The sequence below is a fragment of the Bos taurus genome, chromosome 15 (assembly GCF_002263795.3).
Source record: "Bos taurus isolate L1 Dominette 01449 registration number 42190680 breed Hereford chromosome 15, ARS-UCD2.0, whole genome shotgun sequence".
Classification (NCBI taxonomy): domain Eukaryota; kingdom Metazoa; phylum Chordata; class Mammalia; order Artiodactyla; family Bovidae; genus Bos; species Bos taurus.
In genome coordinates, this window is record NC_037342.1 from 75,293,031 (window position 1) to 75,316,397 (window position 23,367).

At 50.3% G+C, this 23,367-nt stretch overlaps 1 protein-coding gene across 2 annotated transcripts in view; it reads right to left on the bottom strand.

Moving 5' to 3' along the window:
- Positions 1-4,551: 4,551 nt before the first annotated feature.
- Positions 4,552-23,367, bottom strand: part of SYT13 (synaptotagmin 13) — a 42,117-nt gene continuing 23,301 nt past the window's right edge. For both annotated transcript variants that reach the window (NM_001098115.1, XM_024975496.2), the window contains 5 exon segments: positions 4,552-8,441; positions 10,246-10,375; positions 14,730-15,031; positions 16,517-16,651; positions 19,559-19,784. In NM_001098115.1, coding sequence (NP_001091584.1) covers positions 8,137-8,441; positions 10,246-10,375; positions 14,730-15,031; positions 16,517-16,651; positions 19,559-19,784 — 1,098 coding nt within the window. In that variant the 3' untranslated portion in view covers positions 4,552-8,136.

A 23,367-nucleotide genomic window follows, 5' to 3' on the forward strand; every position in this document is an offset into this window, starting at 1 on the left:
GCTCTTTCCTGACCACACCCTCTAAATAGCCACCTTGAGGCATTATTCCTCTTTCCTCCTGATATTTTCATTCACAGCTCTTATCTCCAGTTTTCAACTATGTAACTGACATGTGTGTGTGCATGTGTGTATTCTGTGTCTGGTCTTCCTCCTTTAGACCATGAAGTCCACAGTAGAAAAGTAGAGACTTTTTAATACCACTGTGTGCGGTTGCTGTCACATTCTCACATAATAGGCACCTAATCAGTGTTCAGAAGCTCCAATACTTTGGCTACCTGACGCGAAGAACGGACTTATTGGGAAAGACCCTGATGCTGGGAAAGATTGAAGGCAGGAGGAGAAGGGGATGACAGAGGATGAGATGGTTGGATGGCATCACGGACTCAATGGACATGAGTTTGAGCAAGCTCCGGGATGGACAGGGAAGCCTGGCGTGCTACAGTCCATGGGGTCGTCAAGAGTTGGACACGACTGAGCGACTGAACTGAATTGAATCCGTGTTTATTGAAGGGATGAATGAATGAGTGTAAATTTCACTCGCCTGATGAAAGTGCTGTCCCAGCAATGCTGTGTTGGTCACAGTAGAGACCTCAGAAGCTTCCACTTTGCCTGTCTCTGTCCCAGTTTCCTCACTTGACTAGGGGACCCCTGCACCTGGCCCCTGGCAAAATCTGGCCCCAACCCAGCCCTTTCTCTACAGAGCTGAGGTGGTGCCTGAAGCACTTACTTGAGTTCTCTTCCACTTGCACTTGCCCTTTGGACAATGTCCCACGCCCCTCGGACAGGTGCTCCCGGGTCCTCTTAGGGAAGAGAATCTTTCCAGCTCCCTCCAGCATGGCAACTGTCTGAGTTCGTGGTTTCAGATGGCCTTTTTAAATGACTGCCTATGCATCTGTGACTTTTCCAGTAAAGACTCTGGTCACAGGCTCTAAACCACAGCCTGGACTTTAGGGTTAGAGCGGTGGTATTGTTCAGCTGCTAAGTCATGTCTGATTCTTTGTGACCCCTTGGACTGAAGCACACCAGGCTTCCCTGTCCTTTGCAGTCTCCCAGAGTTTGTTCAAATTCATGTCCATTGAGTCGGTGATGCTACCCAACAATCTTATCCTCTGTTGCCCCCTTCTCTTCTTGCCCTCAATCTTTTCCAGTGTCAAGGTCTTTTGCAATGAGCTGGCTCTTCACATCAGATGGCTAAAAGATTGGAGCTTCAACTTCAGCATCAGTCCTTCCAATGAATATTCAGGGTTGATTTCCTTTAGGATTGATTGACTGGTTTGATCTCCTTGCAGTCCAAGGGACTCTCAAGGGTCATCAACACCATAATTCAAAAGCTTCAGTTCTTTAGCCCTCAGCCTTTGTTATGGTCCAACTGTCACATCCATACCTGACTACTGAAAAAACTATAGCTTTGACTATATGGAACTTTGTCGGCAAAGTGATGTCTCTGCTTTTTAATATGCTGTCTAAGATTGTCATAGTTTTGAGTGGTACCAGCTTCAAATTTCCCCCTCTGCCTCTTACAAGCTGCGAGACTTTGGACAAGTCACTTCTCTGAGTCTGCACCTTCAGGGCTCAGCACAGAGCAGAGACTTACAACATGATGACCAGGGTCATTATCATCATTACTGTTACCTTTCACATCAGGATGAAGTAGATGCTAGGAAGCCTAGGTTTCCCTTTTTTTCACCTAGAATTCCAGGGCTAGCCTGGCTGAGGGATTGCCTGTTACTTTTTAATACAGAGCCACCAATACCTATCTCACAGCCGGAGTGGCAACCTCTGCCTCAACCCTCTTTTCCTTCTCAGTCTGGAGAGATAACTTCAGGGCACCCTCTTCTGGTCGACAGCTCAATTCACCTGACACTTGAGGGCAAAGAGACCACAAAGAGGGTTGGTTTGTTTTTGGTGGGAAAATCAGGTTTCTCCTGGCTTGTTCCTGGTTTGAATCCCTGCGTTCCTAAAACAGGATTTCTGCCATCATCCACTTGTCCTGAGACACCAAGGAAGAACGTTGGGAAACTGGGATGGGAAGCCAGGTTCCAGCCTAGTCTGCCTTGGGAAGAGACGTCACCCGGTTGAGGACAAGCCACTGCTAGACTGCTTTCTATGGCAATGTCTCACTTCCAGTCCTAAGTCTGCCTTCTTCCCACCTCCTCCCAGGTAGGCACCTGTCTCCATCTCTGGCTTCAGGATGATGCTGAGGGCCCTGACAGGGACTAACTGTGCTGGCTGCTCTTTAGGAGATGAGGGATGGGTGCAGAGGGCAGTTCTCCAAGGCTGGTACCAAGAAAAGCCCCACCCCCTAAATCCATCCACAGCCACATCCTATGGCTCTACCCTTGTCAGGCATCTGCCCAGGGTGGTAGAGAGAACAGATGCTAGGGTTCTGAGCTCTTGAAATGGTGTTGCTTCTAGTTGACTCTAAGAAACAGAAACTCTTGTGTGGAAAAATCACCACTGGCTCCATTAGCAATTAAGCACATGAGAAGAGTATGACTCAGAGCCTCAGGTAATGTCACATACTGTCTGGAAGAGCAAGTGGCTGTCAGGAAACCTGGCCCAGGGCAGGGAAGGCAGGTATCCATGCACGTGGGTTCAGTTCATTTTACACATGAGATTGGGGGCCAAGGATACACATGAGGTATCAATTACCAAATCATAAAACATTAAATTTTGAAGAGTGACCATTTTGTCTGAATTTATTTTATAGACGTGGGCATAAGCCCAGAGGCAAGTGACTTACCCAGAGCCATGAAGGGGGCAGTGACAGAGACCAGCTGGGTTGCCCAGCTCCTAAATGCAGTGCTCTAGACTTGAGTCATTTCATAGGCTGGAGCAGAGTTTGTTATTTAAGGTGGTTCAGTGGAAAGCCCATATAAAATCATCCCTAAACTCTCTTCTTGCCTCTTCCATTTCTATTTTTGGTAATTCCAGATTCTCAAATCTTAGTTTTGGGCTTCAGAGGCCATTTGAGTTTGATCCCTGGGTTGAAAAGATTCCCTGGAGAAAGAAATGGCAACCCACTCCAGTATTCTTGACTGGAAAATTCCATAGACAGAGGAGACTTGGAAGCTACAATCCATGGGGTTGCAAAGAGTCAGACAGGACTGAGTGACTGAGCATATCAGGGGACATATTCATAGTTACCTGTCAAACACAGTCTACACAATATTTGGCTACATGGGATAAGAGCCACTTTTCCTTTTAATATGGAAATAAAAATCCTGGCTGCCATTAAAATATAACAAATATATATAATATAAAATAAGGAATTACATGTACAGACTTGGAAAGTGAAGCCTTTCTTTATGGCTCATTTATCCTTTTTAAGAGGGCTTCCCAGGAGGCGCTAGTGGTAAAGAATATGCCTGCCAACGCCAGAGATGCAAGAGAGGTGGATTCGATCCCTGGGCCAGGAAGATCCCCTGGAGTAGAAAATGGCAATCTGCTTTAGTATTCTTGCCTGGAAAATTCCATGGTCAGAGGAGCCTGGCAGGCTACAGTGTATGGGGCCACAGAGAGTCGGACACGACCGAGTGATTAAGCAGCAGCATCCTTTTTCAGAGCCTTTGGTTTTAATTCCACATAACCTGCCTGATTTCCTACTGACCTGAAAATTCAGGCCCTTCCCCTGGCTTGATGTCTGAGCCTCTTCCTCATGAAGGCAGGGTGGCAGCAGCCACAAGGAGGCCCTAAGATGATAGGACTCTGAAGATCCCTTGTCCCTCCTCGCCACCTGGAGCACAGGTGAATGCTCGGACATTGCCCTGTCTCTTCCAGTGATGGGGGTATTTCTTTGGGTGTATGTTAGAGAAACAGTTTCCACCCTTCCTTCTCAAGAATAAAGTTCAAGCCCCAGGAGGCCTTGCCTGAGAACATTCACAGCAGCAGTTCCTCCAACACACAAAAAAAGAGAGAAATATTTAAACATATGTCAATAGGGGAATGTGATTGTGGCATATTCATGCAATGGAAAATAACACAGCAGCAAAAAGTAAAGGAACTAGAGTTACATAAATCTGCATCAAGGAAGCTCAAAATTTTAACGTGGAGCAAAAATAATGTGATACAATTTGAAATTAAAAACACAAACTACTCTACGAGGTTTACACATACATGTAGTAAAAACAGAAAGGTTTGGGTGAGAAACCCCAGGTTCAGGATGGTGATGTCCTGAGTGAGAGGCTAAGGGGATTTCAACTATATTTGTCAAGTTTCATAAAACTTGGCAGGAGTTCACGTGTGTTTATCGGATTATTTTTCTGCATTGCCTATGTCTAAAGTTTTTTATTTATTATTTTTTTATGCTTCATCTTTTAAAAAATATTTGTCCATTCACCGATGGCTGCACTGGGTCTTCTGCATGGGCTTCTCACTGTGGTGACTTCTCCTGCTGTGGAGCACAGCTTCTAGGTGTGCGGGCTTCAGTATCTGTGGTGCGAGGGGTCATTAGGAAGTCGATTCATAACCACTGGACTACCAGGGAAATCCATGTCCCGAGTATTAAGAAACAGGAACTCGAACACACACATGCACACACTAGGCAGCTGGCCCTGTTAGAAGTTATTTATTAACCACTGAGAGGTTTTTACTCCAAAGTATGACACCAGACATATGAGTACAACATCTCATGCGTCTTTTTGTGCTTCGGTTCGTGATCACAGAATAGACACGGCACTGACAACAGGAAACACAGGCAGCAAAAACAAATCCAAGGACTAGGTCTTTTTTGGTGGTCCTCACCTCCGACTGGCGTAGGCTGGAGTCGCCTGCTGCCCAGGACTCCTTTATATCCCAGAGGAGCTGCCCCAGAGGACTGCTCTCCCATCCAGCTCTTTCTATACAGCACTGACTGGAGGAGATTCATCATTACTCAATCTACACCAAGAGTCATATCTCAAATTGAAATGGGCAGACGCGGGAAAGGTCTTGATCAATAGGCACTCAACAAATACATACGGACTTGATGTAAGAAGTGAGTCGCAAGATGAATGAGATTAGACTCTCAGTTTTCTACCCCATCGCTGTATCTGTGACAAAGCCAGATCACCTTGTGGGCAACAGCCCAGTCAGAGACGGTTTCTCCCTTTATTTTCACCTCTGCTTCATGCACTTAGAAAATGCTCCCTGGCAAAGGACCAAGTGTTTCTTTTAAAGAAAAGATCGGACGCATTCGCACAGACCCAATTACTCTAATCTGATAGTCAATTGCAAAAGTATCTGGTACAAGGTAAGCGGATGCAAAGATTACTGAAGTTTTTTCATCTGCAAGTCTGATATCTCTGGGAATTTAAAATTCACTGAGATGGAGTTCTGGTGGGAAACATAGCTTTTATATTCTCATCTATATATCCTCATCCTTATAGCTCACTATGTTAATTATTTACATAAAGTAAAATTAAAGGGAAAGTCACTCAGCCATGTCCGACTCTTTCAACCCCATGGACTGTAGCCCACCAGGCTCCTCTGTCCATGGGATTCTCCAGTCAAGAATACTGGAGTGGGTTGCCATTCCCTTCTCCAGGGGATCTTCCCAACCCAGTGATTGAACCTGGTCTCTGTCACTGCAGGCAAATTCTTTACCATCTGAGCCACCAGGGAAGCCCAATTATTTACATAGTGAGCTATAAATTGTCATTAGGTGAATGGTAATACTCAACATTATGAATTTCTAGGCCAGCTGCTGAGGTTTCTGATGACCTTACCACTGAGAACTCAACTAGGACTCGGATTTGCATTCAAGTTAGATAAAAATGTATATTTTTCCTCCTACTCCTTTACCCACCCTTCATTCACTAATTCATTCAACACATTTTTATTAAGGGTCAATGAGTCAACTGTATTCTAGGTGCTTGGAATACACCAGTGCACACAACAGGCAACCCCCCCTGCAAAACCTGTCTTATCTCTGTTTAGTGAGATGAAGGCTGACACCGAACATGTCTGGCAGAGACACTTGACTCCTTTCAAGGACACCCGTTTTGTCTGGATTCTGGAAAACAAAACCTTTGACACCAAAGAAATGAATGCCTCATGATAGACGGCTGTGGGTGGACCTGATACTCTGGCATCAGGGGCCCCGAGAGCTCACTGCAAACATCCTTTGGTGTGACTGTATGGCAGGCTCGTGGACTTAGAAGGAAGTAGAACCCACCTTTCCTGATGTTAAGTCTAGGATCCAGACTCCTCTGGATCAGAGTAGCAGTTGTCACCAAGAACTGAGTGCTGGTCAGCTTATGCAGGGGAGGCTTTGCTCTGTTTCGGCATGCCAACCAAAAAAGGGAGGCCAAAGTGGTGAGAGGGCTCTCGAAAGATGTGTTGTGGGAAGTCCGTGACACACGCCTTGCCTAAAAAACACTTGGCAGGAGGTGGCCAGACTTAATGGGAGAAATGTCCGATTACGTGAAAGATCTTCTCATTTGTGAGCAATGAGATATTGTTTCTGTTCCTTCAGGGGATCGGCAGAAGTTATCTCTAAATGCTTTCCTACTGCTGTCCAGAAAGGGAAAGTGATGACAAAAGATGACACGTCTCTGCTCAAACTCTCAGGCAGAGACCAAGAATGACTTGACTTGTTACAGGACTGAAGGAAAGGAATTCTCTTCTAGATCAGGGGCCCAGGGTGACCTCTGAAGGCCCAGAGTTTGGCTGTCAGTATTAAAAAGTCCAGATGCAGAGTCCATGGTTCTAGAAATGTCTGGCACTTGCCAGGGATGCTCAGCTGCCAACAGGAAACTTAAAAATGATCTGCTGGTGGCCTCGGAGTTTGTTTCTAGTGAGGGGTGCCTATGGCATGGGAGTACAATTTCATCTATTGCATCATTCACAGAGACCAAGCTGCCACACCATTAGGCTGCTTTTATGGATGGTCAGCAACAGAACCCAGAAATCCTGGTACCCAGGCAAATATTACATCCACTCGAGCAAGGCTCATAATATTATACTTAATGATGTGGACAGCTATGTGGAATAATCAGGTAGCAATGTGAATCCTAGCTGCTGATTATTTACTAATTAATGTGATAGGTCCTAAACACAGCGACAGAGGCACACTCTGAAAGATCTCCTACCCTCCTCCCCTTCCACAGACCCGGACTAAATTAACGTGCGCCCCGGATGGAATTCCTTCTCACGCGGCTGGTAGGCTGAGAAGGAAGGAGTCTGACTCAGAGGGTCACTTTGGTGATGCTGGTGGACATGACAACTAGTGCCCAATAACCAATGGGGGAATCCCACCTACTCCTGGTCAGGGAAGGGCTCCCCAAGTATAACATACACTGATTTTGAGATGAAACAATACACTTATTCAATAGAAAGCACAAAATTCAGTCCAAGAGCAGGATCCAAAAAAAGCGCAAAAGAGAACGTTAAGAATTCAAATGATTAAAATGAAAAACGGAGGCTCCTAAATTTCACACTGTGGTTGAAATGTCCAGCAATTGGCACTGGCTGCCCCGGGAGTTGGGGGCCCGACAAGGACTGTGAAACCGAGTTGGGGGTTTTGCGAAAGGGATATCTCCAAATGCAGTGCTTCAGCCTCTTCATCCGAACCACTCTGTGCTTGTTAAAGACGCAGGCTCCTGGGGTCCAGCCAGGATGATGGATTTGGAATGTCTAAAGCAGGGTCCGGGAATCTGCTGGTGATTCTTCACACACTGTTTGGGAACTGCTGGGTTAGTGCCTTGGGTCAGTAGCACGATTTCATGTCGGCTGATTTTCCATCCCGCCCTGACCATCTCTAATTCTTTTGAGATGATCCAGGATACAGCATTTCCGTCATCCTTCTTGACACGCTTATTTTTAAAAAGCCACATTCTTTGCATCTGTGATTTCCCCAATTCAGCTTTCTGTGCATCTGACACCCACTGCAAAACCTGCACACGGATCATATTTGATAAGCGTCTCTTTCAATAACACAGATCAGCAAAATGTGTTCCTTCTGACCCACATGTCCTGTCTCCGTCCTTGCTCATTAAGAAATAGGAGTGTGATGGGAGAGGAAGAGGGTCCTGGTCTCTGCACACACGTCTGTCTTCTGGTGTCAGAATGCGGATGGGGCACAAGAGGAGGGGACAGAGGGTAGTGGGGTGGGGGGCGCAGACTGTACCCCAGGAGGGCGGCGGCTTGGGTGGCTGCCTAGAGGTGCAGCTGATGCCACATGGCGATCTGCCGGCGTGGGTTCTTCAGCATCTCCTCCCAGTGGCTGCGCTCGGAGCCTGAGGCATGCAGGCCCAGGCTGCAGTGGCCAAGCACGCAGCTCTGCCCCTCAGCGCCCAGGCCCAGCACGTCCAGCTCCACACTGGAGGCCCGCAGCAGATCATCTGGCAGCTCGAACATGATCATCTCATTCCACACGGGGTTGATCTTGTGCTTGGCTCGTTTCGTCTGCTTCTTCTTCAGCTTCCGAGCCTGGTGCTTTAAGGTCACCTTGACAGAGACATCTGGGGAGGGACGGAGGAAAGAGACAGAGAAAGGGGACAGGAGTGAGCTTCTGGGGTCTGGGGCGGGGAGAGCTGGGGTGGAGCTGCCTCTTGGGGATGGAGAGACAGGGTCTCTGGCTCTAGATCCTCACTGAGGCTTCTGCTCCACCATCCCTTTCCCCCTACCTCATGGGCCATGTATTTATTCAACAGAGGGATACAGCAAAAGCTCCTGCCTGGATTATGGAAACCAGATCAGAGCATAGTACCTATGGCTGGTCATTGGGTGGCCCATGATAGGGTCACGCTGAAGCACCGCTAGGAAACCTTTCTCAAGAGCCCCTCTGAATGCCTTCATGTCCCATATCAAACCAGGCCCAGGATGATGGTTCAGACATCCTGCAGCTTGATTTTAAACTCGGACCAGGAACACTACGCTATCCCTACATCTTCATCCGCTTAGTTCTTCATCCAAGCATTTTCGTCTCTTCCTGAGATAGCAGGTCTCCTGCTGGTTGACTGAGCTTTTCTCTTCTGTTCTTTTGCAAGTTTTACTGGAGGATCCCACCCCACGTGGAGGGTGAGGGCAGCCTGCCTTGACCCCAGTAGAGCTGCCCGGCTCTCAACCCACACCCCAGAAATCAGGCAGCAGGTTACTAGACGAGCTTTCACATAGCATCTTGAGGCTCTAGACTGGGATCGTGTTTTCATCAGTCAGGATTTCCAAAGCTAATGTGAGAATAATTGTTACTCTATATTTATTGCTATAATTATCACCCCCAGGTGGTTACTTTGTTATTTCAACAGAGATATTTGAGTGATAAAGTGTTGAGCTGTAATTGTCCTGACAGGAGCTATAAAAATTAAAAAAAAAGAAAGAAGCAGGAGGCAAAGAATTGTCTAGAGGGGATGAGGCAAAGGCATTGAGTTCTGACCTCTGGCTCAGGGATCTGTCAGCCAGACCAACTTGGGTGATTTTTCATTCGTCAAAAATCTCTTGCCCAAAGGTCCTGACTGCAGAGGCAATTCTTTATTTGCTTCCTGCTATAAATATCTATGTATTTATATCCTGCTCTGAGCACTTGGCTCCCAGTCCGGGTGTCACACGGCTGACCAATGCTGCTTTCTTTCCTGCTCTGACCAGAGAGGCTGTTTGGTCCTTAAGCCTTGGGGCCTGTGCTGGAGTATCCAGAGGGAAAAGCCAAGGCTTCCGGGGCATTGAAGAGATGTTTATTTGCGTATATGGGGCAGAGACGCCTCCTCAGCCTGTGCGCCCACACGCCTTCTGCCGTCACCCACACCCAGCTGGTGTGGGGATGGCAGGTCGACAAAGGCTGGGAAGAGAGAGGAGTCTAGGGTGGGTGTGGGGAGCAGAGTGGTGGCTAGCTGAGACTGGAGAAGGGAAATCCCACCACCTGCCCAGAAGATGTGCCCAGCCAGGTCTGGGTGACAAAGTGGGGCCAAGCTTCCCCTACAGCCCAGATTCTCCACTCCCTGGCTACAGTCTGATCCTGGGCTTCCTGTGAACCGTGGATCAGGCTGTTCTTCTCACAATGGATCTGCAAGGTGGGAGCCCTAGGAAGCTGACCCCTGGGCGCTAACGGGTAGGACTGGCCCGGGAGTTAATGGACATGACTTTAGGGAAGTGAGGGTGTCCTTCAGAACTGGTTTGTGAGCTTGGGGGTGGAGGACACAGCTGAGGCTGACTCTACAAAGGTACTGAGTTCCAGGGCCCTGCTCACCCATCCCCACTGCCTCCCAAGCGTCACCTCCATCTGTGCACATCCCTAGAGGGGCCCTGGCTCCCCTCTCACACCTCACTCACCCTTCCCCAGGAGCTCCTTGGACTGGTTAGAGTGGAGGTTCTTGGCCTTAATCAGCACGACTAGGAGGCGGTTGGCGGCCGGGAGGTAGCTGATGGAGAGAAGGACCTCTCCTGTCCCCGCAGACGGCTCCTGAAACAGAATCGGGGAGGCAGGAGGGCAGCCTCACTTAGGGATGCCCTCTGGCCCCGTCACTATCGCTGAGGCTGGGGTCACCCTGGAGTTGTATCCAGGAGGCATCCTGGAAATCACTTACCCATCAGGGCTGCAGAAGGGAGGAGGGCATAGAGAGATCCTACGCCAGCATGTGTTTCAATATGAGTTTGTTTCATTCGCCACAATCGTCATTTTCCAAACAGCTCGTATTCAAACCCAACGTACCAAACAGATCAAAGAGATGCCATTCAGGATACGGGCAGGACAGAGGGCCAGGACTTCCTCTCAGTTCATCACCTGTGACCCCCTCAGGCATCTTTGCACAGAACCCTAGAGTTCTAGTTTGAAAACCACTGCATTGACTGATCAGGTTCCTGGAGCAGCGGGATGTTGCAAGGCATTACTCTGGAAAAGAATCCCTTCCAGCCCCTGCAGGGTTGAGAGATGTGATGTGATCACATCAATAATGTGACGCACTAATGCTGAGCAGGGCTTGGCTTGGCCTACAGAACGACCAACCATGTCAACAAAGGCCAGGCATACGGTGGGAGCTAACACGCCACAGACACTCCCAGGAACTGCGCTTTGCTGAAGCCTCCAAGAAGCATCCAGCGTGTCCAGCCGCCTGCCCCTCCCCCACCCCCCACCGTCTGCAGCTTTACAGAGTCTCTCCATTGAGATTCCTGCAAGAGTTTGTTTGGAATTTCAACAAATCCACTGAGGGCAAAAAATAAGCGAGAGTCCCCACAGGAGGCAGGTCATAGTCTAAGGGTAGAGAGAAGTGTATGGACTCCAGAATCTGACCAGCTGGGTCTCAAGTCTGATCTCACCATTTACTAGCCATGTGACCTCGGGCAAGTTATTTCACTTTCCCAAACCTTCATTTCCCCATCTGTAAGATGGGAACCATAATATCTCCACCCAATAGGGTGGTGAAAATTAAATGAGGAATTATTTAACGGCTTAGAACAGTGGCTGGTGCACACGACGGCATCTTTACCCTAGCTTTGATGATTATCATCAGTTATCAAGAAAGGATAGTCACTACTTCTTGAGAATATTAATTGGGAACAATGTTTCCGGGTGAAGGGGAGACAGGGTTTGGGGAGTAAAGCTGGAGGATGGAGGAGCTGGCCAGCCCTCTGCTTGGGTCATACATTCGGAAAACATGTCTTCAGTATGACCGCAACAATTCAATTAGCCCTAGGTGGCTGGTCGTGTGATGGAATGTTTCTGGGAGTTGCCAGGAACTTTGGTAGCGGCATTAAGGGTAGCAGCTAACACAACACACTCTGCTAGGTGCAGTTACGATACCTATCCACTGAGGCTGTCATCCGCACAAAGGTATTCCCAGCACCTGGTTCACAGCTGACACATGATACGTGTCGTGAGAAGGAAGGGCGAGGCATCCAAGAGTAAGAGGGATACTGACCTGGTTCCCATTTTAAGTCTGAGTCCCTGATGCTCAGAGTGCGCTTCACTGCCTGAGCTCACGTAACCAGTGCGTGTGTGTGTGTGTGTGTGTGTGTGTTAGTCACTCAGTCGTGTCCGACTCTTTGTGACCCCACGGACTGTAGCCCGCCAGGTTCCTCTGTCCATGGAATTCTCCAAGCAAGAATACTGGAGTGGGTAGCCATTCCTTTCTCCAGGGGATCTTCCCGACCCAGGGAATGAACCCAGGTCTCCTGCACTGCAGGCAGACTCTTAATGGTCTAAGCCACCAGGGAAGCCCCATGAAGCCAGTTAAGTAGTGAAACTGAGCCTCGAATGGGGGGTCTGGTCTGATGGCAAAGCCCAAGTCCTAAACCTGTGGTCCTCCAGCATCCTCGACGGACAGACCTCTCCTTTCACAGTGAAGAAGCTGAGCTCAGGCGCCTGTCCAGGCGCCCAGCGGGGTGTTGCTGACCTGGGATGAGCACCAGGCTTCTGCTTCAATGGCACTTCTTGGAGGTCCATCCACAGGTGTTGGCCTGGGCTTTGGCCACATGGTGCCCAAGTGAGAGGAGCCTGGACCCCGCAACCTGTGAAGGGCTCCGCAGCTCTGTGCAGGGTGCCCAAAGCCCCAGACGAGCCCAGGCGGCGACACCACAGCCACCTGCCCCCTCGGCTCTGCTATTGAAAGTACCTGCTGACAAAAAAGAACCCTATTTCTTTCGCCATCCTCTCCCTGTCTTTTCCTGCTCCCCATCTTTCTCACGGGCTCTCAGGGAATCGCTCCAGCTGTCCTTGGTGTGGGCCACCCCGTGGTCCCCGGTGACACACATGCTGCTTTTGACAGGCCATCTCCCGGTGAGAACTGGGGCACGGCCGGCACTTCCTTTAACCCATTCTGACCAAGACAGGAAAAACACGTGGGCTACAGCAGCTGATGGCTCCACCCACTTTGTTCAAATCAGCCCGTAGGATCTGCTCTGGATGGTCAGGCAGAGGGGCTCCGTAGCCGGGCCTTGGGGCTCTCCCTTACCACTTACACCGAGAGCAGCGCCTCTGACTTCTGACTCCATGCTGCCCTCTGACATTGTTCTTATCTGTGGCAAACAGGCCAGGGGTCCAAGCGCATGCAGGAGTGTATTTGTGGAACAGTGACGGCTACAGTGAGTGCGATGATCGAGATGAGTGAGTCACGAGGGTGGGTCTTTGTCCTCATCTCCTGAGCTCTCAGCTTCAGGCACACTGCCTGGCACGTGGTGGAAACTGGACAAGACCTTTGTGGAATGAATGGGTAAGTTTTCTTCTAGGGGAAAGGGTAGAGGCAGGCTAGGTGCCTGAGACTTCTACCTGTTGGACTGCCACCCTTTGCGGGCAGCACCAAACACTCCAGAGGCCTGGAGGGGGAGGCCCTCCGTCTCCTGAGGAAGCTGGGTTACCAGCTGAAGAAACCCACATGTTGGGCGCATCTTCCCAGGGGCCCCGGCTGTGATTCCACACAAGTCCCAAACTGCACACTAATTACAGAGTGTGCTGGGGAACAGCCTGGTTCCAGCTGAGAGTGGCTGTCAATGTTTATCAATTTTCTGAGCCTGGGAAAGAGAGGAAAAGGAGGCAAAGAAGAGATCGCAGCAGATGGGGAGCGAAAGCATACTCTCCCCCAGCGGTGTCCACCAGGAAAGGTGCCTGCTGACCACAGCTCCTGTGCTTCCGGGCACTTATGTCCCACGGCAGCAGCAGGACAACGCGGGCTTTACCAGCAGACTGACCTGGCCTCAAGGCCGAGCATGCCAGGTTCCAGCTGGGCAACCCCACACTGGTTACTGAGCTTCTCTAAGCCACACTGCTCTTGCCTATCAACGCATACTCCTGTAATCAGTCCTGCTTTGCTCATTAGGGGCAGAACTTAGGTAAAGTTTCAAGCATAGCAACTGATAGATGGTAAGCGCTCAAAAATTACTACTCTTCTTCCTATTTTTATTACTCATGGGAGTCGGCAAACTTTTTCTATAAAGGGCCAGATAGTAACTATTTTAGGCTTGGCAGGCTATATAGCCTCCAGAGAAGGCACTGACCAGCTGGTTGAGAGACTGGCCATCCAGAAGGGTCCCTCTAGGCACCATCATGGCGGGCCCTTGGATGAGGGCGTAAATAACCACACACTGCCCCGCAGCCCTGACCCTCCTTGACCTGCTCACTGCCCTGGCCTGTGGGGATTGGTGGTTGGCTCTCCAAGGAACCTCTCTGGACAGCGCGACATCTCAGCAGACGCTTGTTTTCCACTCACGGCTTCGGCAGCCGGGGAGGGGTGGGGAGACCCAACCTGGGTCCCTAGCCATGGTCACTCCTTCAGAGCCCAGCAGAAATGGCACTGCACACCAGGCCTTCTAGAACTCTCTGTCCCAGAGCACTTCAGTTTGGCCCCTCTTAGACGTCTTGTGTCAGACATCCTCAGTATCACAGCCACCACCATCATCGCCGTCTTTTGTGCCAGTTTCTCCCTCGGGCCTGTACTCGCTACGAATAGAGGTGCTCCTCTCCCCTGCAGTGCCTGGCACGCAGCGGATGCAACAGGGAGTGTGAATGGTTCTAGATGGGGATAAATATCGTCAGCACCAGAGTCAGGGCGCTCACAGTGAGATCTTTTCCATGATGGTGAGGCCAGGGGTAGGGGTGTCTGTGCCTGGCAAGCTAGAAGCAAGACTAGACCCCAGGAATCCCCAAATCCTGGGCTATCAGTTTCCTCTAACCGCCCCCCGCCCACCCTATTCAAGACTCCACCTCACTTTTACACCCCGCCTCCCTGCCCAGACTCCCATCCCCAGGCTGGGAAGGTCTCCAAGCTCGTTTCATGAGCACTGGCCCAGTCATGCCCTGCCACCCCAGGGAGAGGCGACCCTACCTTCACTGAAGTCTTCAGCTCGCCCCACTGGGCAGCCCCCAGGGGCACGGACACCCCATCCAGGCCGAGGCGCAGCTCCCCGACCACACTGTGGCGGGAGAAGCGGTCGCAGGTCCTCAGGGTCAGTGTCAAGGTCGCTGTGGGGAGCTCCTCCTCGGCCAGGGGGAGCACCAGGCCTTCCTCCCACATGGTGTGCAACTCCCGCTTCTTGAGGGCCGTCTGGGCCTCCACGGAGCCCATGCTGTTGGCCACGCTGCCCTGGACGTAGCAGTCACAGCCTCCATCGTGGTCGCTGGTCACAGCTGCAGCCAGGGAGAAACAGGCACAGACGCGGGGGGCTTGTCAGGGACAAGGGGAGGTGAGAAGCATGGCCCTGCTGTGAGCTGCAGGATCTGCCTTCGCGGCCATGACCTTGGGGGTCTGAAAGAGACCCCACTGGGGCTGGCTGACCGCACTGGCTTTGTGAGATAGCCTTTGGGGAAGCCGTTCGGAAATAGGAGGTCCTTCTCATTATTCCGAGACTTCTCCAAGGGGCTTGGGCCCACAGACTGCTGATGATTTTTATTAGGGTTGCTGTGGATACCGTAACTCACTTGTTCTCTATTTTAAATATTTATCACATAACCACTTGTGATGTGAATCGCTGGGCCACAACCTCATGAGTGTTGTTTTATGTTCTGAACCTCAGTGTTTTTAAAGCTTTCCCAGTGGAGCTTTCCAGTTTGCACCTGGAGAGCTTTCGTGACTGGTTCCTCAGTGACAATGTGTGAAGTGGTATCTAGTGTTACCCAGAACGAGAAGATAAAGAACAGAGGCCAGTGTCCTAATAGAAAGAAACCTGAACTGAGCTTCAGGGAAACTGGCCTTGTCCTGACTCTGGCACCAAATAGCCAGAGTGATCTTAGACAAGTCACTTGATGTTGTTAGACTTTAGTTTTCAAAACTGTAAAATGGGACTATTGTTAAGACAAAACGTCAGAAAGTCTATGAAATGCTAAAAAAAAAAAAATCATAAAAGAAAACTAAAAGGAAAAATACTCCATCAAAAAAGCAAAATTAAATACAAAACTCCAGTTTTTCTTGTTCCCAGCTTCTAGTTTCCAGGCATCACAGAGTAGCCCATTTTTAGCTCCATGTCCTTTGCAAAGTCTTAGCTTTGTTTGCTGATGGTAAAATGAATTATCAGGGTAAGGAGACCAGGCACGATCTGATCCCATAGGAAAGACTGCTGGGTTCTAGGACTACAGAAGCTTTGCTGACCATTTAGAACACCCTCTGTGTCCAGTGCAAAGCCCTGTTCAATGTCAAAGGCATCTGTGACAGAGATGACTAGCTGTTTACCAAAACAAACAAACAAACAAAAAACCCATTCTTTTAAGTGGGAACCCAGTAAGCCACTTTTCCCAGCCTTCCTTATAGTCAGCCGTCCTGTGACTTGGTTTCAGCCAATGGGAAGTAAGCATACGTAGGATACAGTTTCTAAGGAACAGCTGTGCCCTCTTCCTGTTCTCCCCATCTTTCCACCTGCTGGGAATAGGCCACAAGGAGGCCTCAGAGAGAAAGAGTCTGGTTCCTGAATCACTGTTTGGAGGAAAGATGGCCACCAACTGGGAATCCCCAGTTTGGACTGGTATATGAGAGAGAGGAAAAACCCCTGTGTATCTGAGGATCGCAGGCCTCAGGGGCTTGTTTGTTGTAGAGTGCTCCTCTAGCCCCCAGTGCTCCCTGCAGCCACAGATGCTCAGGCAGACCACACAGAAGGCCGTGAAAGTCGGCTAAGAGCATACCTTCCAGACGAGTCACAAATAGTTCGGCCTTCTGCCTGTCATAGTCCAGGCAGTAGTGAAGTTTGGGAGCTTGGTTCCAACTGGCAGCCTTCTCTGGGTTCCAGGTCTCCATGACACAGACATCCTCCACCACACCTATCAAGAAGGTAAAGTCATTACTGACACCCACACTGGGATCCTGTTTTCTAGCCCATAATTTTCCATCTCTGCCAGCTAGGCCACGAACCCAAACCAAAATCTTCCTAACTGGGTGCAAAAGCATGGTGGCACCACCTGCGGTCCTGGGCATCAGCTTTCCAGGGACCATCACAGCCCAGTGGGCAAGACCTGGGCTTTGGTGTCAGACATGAGCTGCTACATAACAGTTATGGGATCCCGGACATGTTACTTGACTTCATTGAACCTCGGTTTCCTCATCTTTAGAATGGGAGTGACAGCGGTTCCTTGAGCATTAAATGAAATAAAGTGAGAAAAGCCCTTAGCTCAGGGCCTGGCCCCTGGTGAGTTTTCAGCAGGGGAAACTGTCACAGCGTATGTGGCTCTAGTCAGCCTGTGTCAGGCAAACCCTTCCCAAGCCCATCTCCAGCTCCACCTCTCTACAGAGTCCAGTCCATGCTCCCCAGGAGTTCATGGCTGGAAATAAATGTCAAACAATGAGTCAAGCTTAGGGAGAGCAGAGTGGACTTTAGTTCACTCTAAATCATGTTCAGTGATTACTTGCTGAATAAATGAATGACCTTATCTTTAATTCAGTTAGTAAAACTACAGCTATCACTCACTCTTCCCCTAACTTGGACTGCAGCCAAACATCTGGAAGAGTCTCATTAGTCAAGCATAATTCAAGGATAAAAGGATTCAGCAGCTGCAGCAGACTTCACTTGAAATAAATTGGAATTAATTTTTTTTTAATTTTCAGAATTAATTTAAAGGGTAAAGACATAGAGGAGTATTTAATTTTCAAAATGGTTCATTATCGGGTTCCTGCGAGTAGTGAAGAATCTCCCTGGTGTGTCTAAGCAAGGAATGAATTGACCAGGATGTGAACAGCCATGTGGAAAGCCAGACACACAAGCACTCAGGACCCAGGTGGCTTGGACAACGGCAGCGGGGTCAGCGCCAGACGGGGCTCGCCTGGCACCCAGCGCTGTCAGCTCTCAGACTGCCTCAGCCTTCAAACTCCAAACCAAACCAAGACCAAACCAAAGCCAGCACCCTGGGAAATGCGGGAGTGGATGCAGCTTCAAGAATCAGGACCCTGAGCCCGACAAAGGGCCAGTGAGGATCTTTGCTTGTAGGAGCGGACTGAATTCGGCACATCATGGGGACATGATCCAGTTAACGCTGGACTGATCCAGCGTTCTCCTCCCTTGCACCCTCTAGCTTCTGCTCAGTACTTGCTGAGCCAATTCACCCTTGCTAGATTGGAATCCCACCCCAGTACTCTTGCCTGGAAAATCCCATGGGCGGAGGAGCCTGGTAGGCTGCAGTTCATTGGGTCGCTAAGAGTCAGACACGACTGAGCGACTTCACTTTCACTTTTCATTTTCATGCATTGGAGAAGGAAATGGCAACCCACTCCAGTATTCTTGCCTGGAGAATCCCAGGGAGAGGAGCCTAGTGGGCTGCCGTCTATGGGGTCGCACAGAGTCGGACACGACTGAAGCGACTTAGCAGCAGCAGCAGCAGATTGGAATCAGGATTCCACTGATGAATCAGTGGAATCAGAACTTGGTTGTTGCCTTCTGCAGTGGGGAAAGGAATGAGGAACCGGAAAGGGAAGACAAATGTGCTCTGAATCCTTCAGTTCCAGACTCTGAAGTGCTCTGCTACTGTGCTTGGTGGACAGTGCGCATGCCTGGCTTCATCCCAACTTTAAGAAATCTGGTGTGTGTTTGTTAGTCACTCAGTCACATCCGACTCTTTGTGAGCCCTCCAGGCCCTCTGTCCATGGGATTTCTCCAGGCAAGGACACTGGGGCTCCCAAGACAATGGAGCCATCCTGTGAGTCTGATTCTGATAACCACTCCCAAGGTCCTCCTGCAAATTGTTCCCCACCCACCTTGAGAGCTCAGCTTAGCTCTCAAGTCGTCGATGGGTCTATTTTAATTTAAAATGTGGGCTGGCAAACCTGGAGGCTAAAGGCCAACCAGGATTCCTTCCTGCCTCAGGTACTACCTGAATTTGTTCTTGAAGAAATGCCAGCGTAATCACTGTGGTCCTGGGCCGGGTTGGAGGAGGGGCCACCTGTTCACTGGCCAGCGCGTGGGTGCTGGCCCCCGACCAAGAGATGCCTTAGGAGTCAGGTCAGCGTCAGAGCAGGTTTCCACCATCCCCCTCTCTAACCACACAGAACAAAACCCCAAACCACATAACAATCCATTCTCCTGGCTGGATTTTTTTTTATCTCCTTATAAAAGTCTGTGTGCTCTGTTCCTTTGGGTTAGGGACCGTCTCTGTTTCCATATCTGCCCCAGGGCCCAGCAAATTGCCTTACACGAAAAGGCGTTACATTCTCGATGTTGATGAGAAGGAGAATGGAAATAATAATATTAACGATGCTTTGATTATATCCTTGTGCCAGGCTCTGATCTAAACACTTCATATGCATTGTTATATTTACATTTTACAACAGCCTTACTGGGCAGGTGATAGTGCCATCTTATTTTATACTCAGGGAAACTGAGGCCCAGAAAGATGATCGATATGACCAGGGTCACACAGTGGGTACATAAAAGGGGAGAGAATTAAACCCATGACTCTGAATGAAGCCCATAGTTTAACCACAACTCTTTATCCCTTCTTTGTAGTTGTACACACAGCTTGGAAGGGACTCTCCATTTCCCAGTGGAAAGCTGGAGGCCTTGCAAAGACACAATGTGGGAACACGTGGGGAATAACGGAGTGTAATTCCAAAGCCTGGTGCCCTCTGCTCGCCCAGTGTCCAACGCTGCGGACACGGGCTGGCCACGCCCACCAGCTAGAGATGCTTTCCAACCCTGCTGGGTATCGTCCACACAAGAGTGAGGAGCAGGAGAGCCCTACCATTCTGAGGAAGGACGAACAGCTCCTCTGTGACCTGCCTCTTGAGGCGGCTGTCATTTGGGGCCTGGGGGCTGGCCGGTGCAGCGGGCTCTGCCGTGGTCTTCAGCGTGTAGTCGGCATAGTTGATGACCTCGGGGGCCGTCACGGCTGGCCTGGGTCCATAGATGTCTGGGAACTTCAGGAGGGCTCGGGGCTGGACGGGCTCTGTGGACTTTTTGACGTTAAACTGCAAACACAAATCACTCCAGTTAGTCCACAAGAGGTCCTCCTGCCTGTTTCCACCACAGAAGGGAGAGGAGATGACCTGAGCTTTCAGCGGAGGCAGAGGAAAGGCTGGGGTTCCTTTCTGCTCCAAGGAACATGACCTGGGGAGGCAAAATATCACTGCCAAGTGCAGCATAATCTCCACCAACATGAATCACGCCGGGGCCTGCCGAGATGTCAGCCCTGTCAGTCCAGCCCCTGGGCATCCGTGGCCCGGGCGCCCTGCTGCTGTGTCCAAAGGAGTTCCCCAGGCCTGTCATGATTACCCTCCCCCACTGCTCTCATCTGCCTTTGTTTTCTCTTCTCCTTGTCTTCCTCTCTTATTCCTTCTCCCCCTCCCCTTTGGCACTCAATGACTCAGAAATGAATGTGGTCCCACCACACTTAGAACCAGATCTAAACTCCCTTGGGTAAGTGCTTGCCCAGCCTGGCTGTGTTCACCTTTCTGACATCACCCCCAAACCCCTCTCCAGCCACTGAGCAACTTGCTTCTCAAACAGGCTGAACTCTTTCTGGGTCTGACTTCTGGCTCCCAACTCCTCCCCGCCAAACCACCCACCTCCACCTCCACCTCCACAGGCTCTAAATTAAGTCCCTCCTCCAAGTCTGTCCCTTCCTACCACCTCATTCTGCGCTTTGCTTTAGAGCATGGCTTTCACCCTGTACTGTCTCCATCACTGCCTGGCCTGTTGTGGTCAGTCTCTCCCACTAGTGCACAATCTCCATAAGCACAGGGATTATGTCTTGCCTTGCTCCTGCAGCATCTGCTCGTGGGGAACACGCAATACATACTTATGGCTAGGGCTCCCATGTCCAGTTGTGTGGTTTGTGCACTGTGCAAAGATGCCCAGATAAGGACCAAAATGCGATTTGTGCTCCACTTGCCTGGCTATGTGCCCTGGGGTAGGGCTTAGTTCCACCTGGAGGAAAGGGCATCTTTTCTTGATGTACCTGCTTGTCAAGCCTTAAGTAAGCAAAGCTCCCTCATACAGGAGTGGAATCTTCTATCTTTGCCTCCACTGGGGACTGAGATTTCTCTTATTTGACAGATTCAAAGTTACATAAAAGGCGGCAATACTGGGGACCTGCCCAGTCCCCAGGAAATAGGAAATGATAACCAGATCTAGAGCTTGAAACGCTGGCACACTGGGTGGGCCGCCCACAGAACAGCCCTCAGACCGAGGCAGGGCCCAGCAGGGCCCCCAAGCAGCTGCCTGCTCCAGGCTCTCCTCCCGCCCCTCCGCTCTCTGTGGCTGGGGGAAGGGCTGGCCAGGGGTCAAGGTGGCTCTGCACAGTGGCAGGAGTGACTCGGAGATTGGGAAGTCCCTGCAGTCCTGGAGCGGGACAGAGGTTTCACTGTTTCAAAGCTCATGTTTAGTGCTTGCCCTCTGTACATTTCATTACCCCAGGACAACTCCTGGACACTCTGACCTGATTGAAACTTTGTCCCCAGATATTCCTGGGGAAGGCTGGAACTTGATGATAGTGGGCATTCCTAACTATCCTCATTGATTGGACAATGGACGGAGTCCATGAGAAGGTGCTAAAGAGACGAGACACAACACCCACTTCTTGCAGATACCTGAGGGCTGCTGTCCCCGCACTGCATCATGCATCCATCAGAGCTCCCTAAGGGGCTCAGAGGGGATAGAACACCTCATCCTCCCTTGGGAACACTGCCCAGTAGGCTGTAATACAGCCCAAACACATCTACCCTGATCTCTGCCAAGTGCATCAGGCACGCATGAGCTGGAAAAGCACTTGCTGGCTTCCACGGACGAAGGTTTCCTGGGGCCAGACAGTGAGGGCAGGGACAGGATTGAACCTAGACCAGCCTAGACCCAAAGCCCACTGCCCCAGTGGCTCCCCACCTTTTTCTCTGCCTTCAAGCCTTTACCAGACAGCACCCACCCATCAGAGACGCTTGTCATGATCACACATGTCCACGAATCACCCTGGGAGGAGTTGTATGCTTTGCAAAGTCAGGTCCCCTTTGCACCTTCACCCCATCGAGAGTGCCACTGGGCATCCAGGGACCTGGCTTCTAGTACTGACCTAACTGTCTGAGTTGAGCAACTTTGGGCAGATCATTTCGCCTCTCAATTATATCACTCAAGGAAGAGGTGATTTCAAGGCTTGTTTCACTCCCACATGCTGAGCATGTGGAAGACACAGTTCTTTATTCGCAAATGAGTTGGGGAGACCACCAGAAACAGAGAGTAAGTAACAGTGTGTTTGGCAGGTGGGACAGAGGCGGGCAGCAGACAGCCTGTGTGAGTAACAGATGGGAGAGAGCAGATGACACCTCCAAGGAGGCAAGCAGAGCCATCCTGGGAGCCAGGGCATGAGCTAGACCTGAAAGGAGAGGGTGTCTGGAAGGTGGAAGGAGGAGTGGGGAGGAAGGCCAGGCCCCAGAAGGAGAAACGCAGAGAAATGACTGATGTCCCCATGTCTTTCTGTCCTCCACAAAGTCGTGCCCACCTCTAACATTGCATCCAAGTCTGAGTTATGCTAACTGTTCCCTTTCACAATAAGGAAAGGGAGGATGGAGGAAATTCAAGGTCATACAACTGAATAGGGGTATACCAACAAGCCTCCGTATATTTTCACTTCAAGTTTGTGTCATTTCCACTGCCTTGCAGCTGCTTCTCAAAAAAAAAAAAAAAAAATCCCTGTTTGTTTTGGATGCTGGATTCTCAGTGGCAACTGCAGCATCCCACAGCTTCCCAAAGCGACTGGACCACATCCTCTTCTCAGAGTCGTCCTCTTCTGTCACTTGTTGGGGCCAGAACTGAGGCTGTCGGGCTGGTCTGGGGAACATGTTCACATTTTATATTTTGTTTTACCTTAGTTCAATCATTTTAAAAAAGGGTTGTGTGTGTGCAAGCCAAGTTGCTTCAGTCGTGTCTGACTCTTTGAGACCCCATGGAATGTAGCCCGCCAGGCTCCTCTGTCCACGGGATTCTCCAGGCAAGAATACTGGAGTGGGTTGCCATGCCCTTCTCAGAAAAGGGTTGTGTTGATTAATTCCCAATTTGGTCAAATCAGGCTGACTGCATTTTTAAGAGGGGAAATGGTCATTGGGCTCAGTTCTGAGTGAGGGTCAGTCTGTCACCCCCAGCCCCTGCAGAGCCTGGGCTCGCATTCCTCCCTACTGAGTGGGTCTCACTTTGTGTGGCCCCTGAGGACCTCAGGAGCCTGTATCTGGCTGGGTTTTTCTTGGGTGCCCATCAACATTGATCCCCTCTTTCCTCCCACTTCCCTCCAGGTCACCCGGCTCTTTTGGGTCCCACCCCAGTTCCAGGGCAAGGGTGGGGAGGGGGTACTGTTTGGTCTGATTCTATTTGTTCTCGGCATCACCTTGGGGACTGTCCTGGGGAAACCACCCAGACAGAATGAAAGGACTTGCTTTCCACGGCAATAGAAGAGATGCTCTCCCCCGCTGAATAGGAAGCACATGGCCCTGACTGGCGACTGCAAGGTGAGCCAGTCTTAGGACAGAGCCGCCAAGGTGGACTGCAGGGTGGACAGAAGGAAGCTGTGTC